The following is a 5,730-nucleotide window of genomic DNA, read 5'->3' as shown; positions in this document are numbered from 1 at the left end:
ACCACTTCTCTGAGTTGCCCATTCTTTTCTTTTTTTAAATATGCCTTTATTGATTTCAGAGACAGGAAGGGCAGAGAGATAGAAACATGAATGATGAGAGTCATTGATCAGCTGCCTCCCGCAGGCCCCCTGCTGGGCGAGTGCCCTGACCGGGAATCGAACCTTGATCTCCTGGGTCCTAGGCTGACGCTCTACCGCTGAGCCCCGCCCCACCGGGCTCTGACTAGCCCATTCTTGCACCACTTCAAGTCATTAATGCCTCTCCATTTTTTTTAGACCAAACTGCTGTATTATTTTGAAAGTCTTTTTCAAAATAAGGTGCCATGCTTCTCCTTGGTGCCACCTGGTTCCTGTCAAAAGGTATAACTCTCGCACAAAGAAAACTGTTAGGAACTCTAGGCTCTAGAAAGACTGATACCAGGGCCTCTCGCCACACATTAAATCTAGAATCCTGTCTCTAGAAGCTACTTGTGGCTAACCTCTCAGAAATGAGTCACATCATATAGTAGCTTAGAAGCTTTACCTGGACAATGAGGTTTAGAATTTAGCGAGTTTCCAAGTTGGCAATAAATTGACATCAGCAGGGTAATTTTATCAACCTCCCTTTTCTCGGTATCTAGTCAGAATCTGGCTCAGCTATTTAATCCCCACCGTCAACTTTCTCTTCCAGTTGCTTCCTATCCAGCTGGCAGGAGCTCCCAAGAAAAATGATATAGTAGGCACTGCAGTATACTGGCTGCTTGTTGGGGTTGGAATAGACCTGCTCAGGTTTGAGGGACATGAAAGGGTTGGCTCCATAGGCAATGATGTGTGTATCCAGGTCCACCAGAATCTGCAAAGAGGCTGCCAACTCCTGATAGCTATGGGAGACAGATAAAAAAAAAAATTTGCTCTGTTGATTATGAGATAGGAGAGAAACTGCTCAGAAATGGCCATTTCTGGACTCATCAAGCCCCCAAATTACCTAAGGCTGGACTAGGCAAGGGCTATCCCTCCCTCCCAAGTGCCTCACTAATTACCAATTTACTAACATAGGCCTTTTTTCCAAGGGGACAGAGAAAGCCAAGTGTGAGAAGGAAGGAAATCCTCACCAGAAGGCAGAAGATGAGCTAGGGAGAGAGAAATAAGCTCATCTACATAAACAGAGGTGTGAGTGGGTCAGGGAGGTATCACAAATAGGAGGAGGTAAAAACCTGTAAACAGTAATCAATGTAGGGATCTCATAATCTCGAAACAGCAGTAGGGTGGGCAGCCAAGCCTCCATCAAGTCCGGGGAAGCGTGAAAACCTGTGGAATAGAGAAGGGGAAAGGCTGAGGTGGACCTTAAGCAAGATACTTCTCTGATTGTGTCCACCCTAACCTTCCCCTCGCCCACTGCTGATGCTCATTTACCACTATCGCCCATCCCACGTTCTTCAATGGAAAATTCTGAGCCCAGGCGTAGCCCATATGGCTGATGACCAACACGGTCATCATCATACTGTGTTTAACCTGATCAAATGAACAGGGCTCCAAAGACAGAAGATACGAGAGTCAGAATAGAAACTTCCCAGAGGACCCACCCGGTACTCCCCTGAGCCAATGACTCTTACCTGGATGGAAGGCCACCACCAAATCTGGACGGGCCGTCTGCCCAGTCTCTACCTGCTCCTCCCAGAAGTTATGATACAGGCCCCTGTGGCCACTAAGCTGAACTGTGCCAGGTTCCACAGGTGAAGCTGAGGTGCTCTGTGAAAAACCAGAAGCAACATCTACACCCACCATTATTATACGGAGGCCATGGTGTCCAGGAAACATGTAACCAAGCTCATCATAGTCCCCGGGGCGAGTGAGAAACGTCTCCGCATGGGAAGCTCCAACTACATGCACTGTGCTTCCTCCAATCTTCTTCACATTTATCCCCAAGGCCCGAAGCCCGAAGCCCAGCGTCAAGGGCCGTGACAGGACATCTGTGAGGAGTCGCTTCAAAGAGCCCTGCAGGTCATCTGGGTCTGGCCTTGGCCTTCCCACACTGGCCCACAGTGTGCTCATGGCATGACTACCTAGCACAGCATCCAGTGTAGCATCTAGCTGTAAACGCCGCATAGAAAACCAGGTGTCCCAGTCCTGTACAGCTTCAGCCAGCCATGGCCAAGGTCCCGAGGGTAGGACAAAATCTCCTGCAAGAAAGAAGGAACAAGAAAGAAGTGACCCGATCCTTCCCTGGCTTCAATAATCCTTCTATGTTCACTCTTCCAACCTGTGACCAGAAACGGGCCACTACCCCGCCCCACTTAGTTCCTCGTTTTTCCCTCATAACAACATGCTTTCCTATCTCTCTCCAAGTATAACTAGCTTTGACAATTATGGCAGAGTCCTCCCCCACCGCCACTCCACCTGTGACCAGAAGCCATTCCATGAGACGGTCCACTGCTACAAGACGCAGCTCTTGACAAACCCTCCTGTGTGCTGGCCAATCCGACCTCTGGCACTCGGGACCACAGTAATAGACATTTCTGCACCTGAGAGAATAAGCCCCAGAAATATTTGTTCCTATACGTCATAGGTGATTGGGAGACTACCTGGGGAAGAGAATCGATAGTCCTGTTCCTAGGAAGAAAGATTACTGGGCAGGGAAGGTAGGGAAAGGAATGATGGCTGATGTACCAAATTTGGGGACTACATTTAGAAGGGGAGGCAGGAGAGACTGGGAATGTAATTTTTCTCCTGGGTCAAAATGACACCTCAGTCTCTTTCTGCAACAACTTAGTTTTTATGTCCCTTAAAGAAAAAATAACTCCAGGAGTTTATGGCTGCCCTCTACTCAGGGGTATGTCTCGATCCCACCCTCCCCGGAACAGATTACGGTCTTACCCCTTGAGTCCTCAAGAGGAGGAAGGTAGAGAGAACAGTACTGTGGGCTCTTCCCCACAACACCAAAAAGAAGCAGGAGCGCAGGCCTCTTCTAACCTTTCTGTGGCCAGGGCCACACAAAAGGCGGAGTAGGCCTTAAGTTATTCTGAAAACGCTCAGGCCTTTCCTCCCACAAGGAGGTCTGAGAACAGGATCATTCCAGGATGTCGCCCCTATTAGCCCCTGACTCGTCACCTCTTGCAGTGCCGGAGGACCTTGGCGTCTGCAAGGCCACTGGGGAGTGCTCTGCAGTGAGCGCAGAATCGGAATGTGTCCTCCATCTTCTGGAACATTTCCCGAGGGCATCGAAATCCAAAGCCTGATGCAGGAGTATCCCCATCTATCACCAACCTGCAGAGAGCATGAGAAGGGACAGCAATAGGAAAAAGATCCCCCAAGTCTCTCATGACCCCTCCTTTGCCTCCCACACACAGGAGTGGGCAAAAGTACGTCTACAGTTGTTCACCCGGAACACGACCTAATACAGTCATTAATGAGTAATGATACGAGACTGAACTCTGGCTTCCTCCCCCCTCTGCCCTCTGCGCTGGAGTCGCTGTCAAGATGCAGACTTCGTGGAAAGCTTCGCGGGGAAGACCGTCACTCTCCAGGTTGAACCCCTGGATACAACAGAAGTGTCAAGGCCAAGACCCAGGGTAAGGAAGGAATGCCCCCGAGAGGCAAAGGCTGATCTTCGCTGGCCGGCAGCTGGAGGACGGGTGTCCTCTGTCCCGCCACAGCACGCACAAGGAGCCCGCCCTTCACCTTGTCAGGCTGAAGAAGGGCCGTGCACCACCCCCAGGACGCACGAGCAGGACAAAGGCCAGGCTGCTGTCCTGAAATACCACACAGTGGACGAGAGTGGCAGAATGTCACCGAAGGCGGCAGTGCCCTTCGGATGAATGTGGTCTGGGGTGTTTAGGGCCAGCCACTGTGACAGGTGTTATTGTGGCAAACGTTGTCTGACCTCTTGCTTCAACAAGCGGGAAGACAAGTAATTGCATTGGGGTTAATAAAAGACATGAACTAACATTTAAAAAAAGAAGAAACTCTGTTTTGGATACTCACAACTGTAGACCTACTTTTGCCCACCCATTCCCGTAGGTATTTCCACCTATTCCCATCATTTCTGACTTAAGCAGATTATATATATATATATTTTTAACATGCACTTTTTTTAATTGATATTTTTTAGAGAGAGGAAGGGAGAGAAACATTGATGTGAGAGAGAAATATCGATCGGTTGCCCTCTGCATGTGCCCCCAACCAGGTCAAACCCACAACCTAGTGATGAGGCCTGACCGGGAATCGAACCCACCACCTTTTGGTGTATGTACCGGATGACACTCCAATGGAGCCACAACAGCCAGGGCACAAATTATATTTTTTAATTTCTATAGTAATAAACTGGCAAAAGTCAGGATAAGAAAAATCTCCCTTATTGTAGTAAGATACAGTAAAACCTCGATACAACGTACTTATTCGGGTGAGGGAGTGTCCGTTAAAGCCGAAAATCTGTTAGATAATAAAGTAGGTTTTCTGAATGTGTATGTTAAAAAGTTGACATATTAGTTAACCTGTTTTTACTTATGTAGACATGTTTGTGTAATTAAAATTATGTATGAAAATAATTTCACAGAAAAGTTTTCTATGTGTATCACTGTAATTTTAAATTTACAGTGCATAGGTCTAGTAAATGCGTGCATTCACCAGTCACCTCGAGTAAACAAATGCACATGGCTGTGGTGTGGCTTAGCCCAGGTCAGAACATAGGCTCGCAGGCATTGAAACTGCTGCAGAAAGTCACACCACAGTACAACTGAACCAATTACCTCGAGGGATGCAGTGTGATCACGTGCTAATCATTCGCCCAACACTGTTCACGAGCAGTGACTCTTGGATTTAGATATGTAGACTATAGTTGTAGATATGTAATATTTATTTATGTTGGTGAAATTACTACAGTGTTTTTTCCAACATATGGCTTATTTGCTAAAATTTATTAAAAATAACAGTGAATTAATAACAAAAAAAACCCCTATTAATTTAATTATAAGCAAATCTTGGTTAAAAGCATTTTAAAAATAACAGTGTTAACTTTCACATATGACACACAGATCAGAAATTTTGTCCATTAAATCTGAAGTCCGTTAAATCGAGGTCAGCAAAATTGAGGGTTTACTGTACCCCATTAGTCCCAAGCTATACTCCCTCTCAACCTTTTGAAATCACTTCTACCAGAGACAATGTACAGCTCTTCCAGAGCTAGTCACTCACTTGTATTCTTCGTAGCTTTTCATGTTGAGCTTTTGAAGAATCAGCTGGGATAGGCCAGGAACATTACTCTCCAAGGAGTAGAAGCCAAGGGCATCAATGCTAGGGCCAGGTTTTGAGAGGGTCAGAGGCACAGGGGCCACGGCTGCGGGAGGGGCCACAGCTGCGGGAGGGGTCACAGCTGCGGGAGCCACTGTTGAGGGAGACTTCTTGTGCCTCCGTCGCCGGGGCCGTGGAGCCATGGCCTGTCCCCTGCTACCTGGGGACTGTATGTAGACAAGATACAGAATGGAATTTTGCAAGCTGGATACATATGAGGTGTTTTCATGCCTGACCTTTCACTTCTCATTCTAGTCTCTCACACTTAGGTATCAATAAGATTTATTTCTTATCTACTGTTTATTGATCACCACAGGCAGCTGTGAAAAACAGAGGGGAAACATTACATATGAAGTTCTTTATAAAATCTAAATATATATGTAGGTAATTCATAGAAAAAGGTCTGGCAGGGCTCATCTAAAACCAGTAGCAGTGATTAACTGAGGGGAAGAGGCACTAGGAGAG

The 5,730-nt window shown here is 47.0% G+C and overlaps 1 protein-coding gene across 1 annotated transcript; it reads right to left on the bottom strand.

The window, feature by feature from the left end:
* Positions 1-624: 624 nt before the first annotated feature.
* Positions 625-5,409, bottom strand: MSS51 (MSS51 mitochondrial translational activator). Its single transcript, XM_016224018.2, has 6 exons — positions 5,170-5,409; positions 3,088-3,243; positions 2,377-2,501; positions 1,593-2,159; positions 1,194-1,287; positions 625-860 (listed from the first exon to the last, which is right to left on the bottom strand). The coding sequence occupies exons 1-6, from the start codon at positions 5,406-5,408 to the stop codon at positions 641-643; spliced, it is 1,401 nt and encodes a 466-aa protein (XP_016079504.2). The 5' UTR covers position 5,409; the 3' UTR covers positions 625-640.
* Between the last annotated feature and the right edge of the window lie 321 nt (positions 5,410-5,730).

This window comes from Miniopterus natalensis, chromosome 14 (assembly GCF_054644295.1).
Source record: "Miniopterus natalensis isolate mMinNat1 chromosome 14, mMinNat1.hap1, whole genome shotgun sequence".
Lineage (NCBI taxonomy): Eukaryota > Metazoa > Chordata > Mammalia > Chiroptera > Miniopteridae > Miniopterus > Miniopterus natalensis.
The sequence above is the reverse complement of the archived record's forward strand: the minus strand, read 5'-3'. Positions and strand labels throughout refer to the sequence as shown.

What these genes read in the sequence shown, in the direction of transcription:
- MSS51 (XM_016224018.2), bottom strand. Translation starts at nt 5,408, where the DNA reads ATGGCTCCACGGCCCCGGCGACGGAGGCACAAGAAGTCTCCCTCAACA. An exon ending in GGAATGGCTTCTGGTCACAG is followed by an intron (nt 2,160 to 2,376) that starts GTGGAGTGGCGG and finishes TCTTTCTTGCAG; the next exon opens with GAGATTTTGTCCTACCCTCG. An exon ending in ACATTGATTACTGTTTACAG is followed by an intron (nt 861 to 1,193) that starts GTTTTTACCTCC and finishes TGTCTCCCATAG; the next exon opens with CTATCAGGAGTTGGCAGCCT.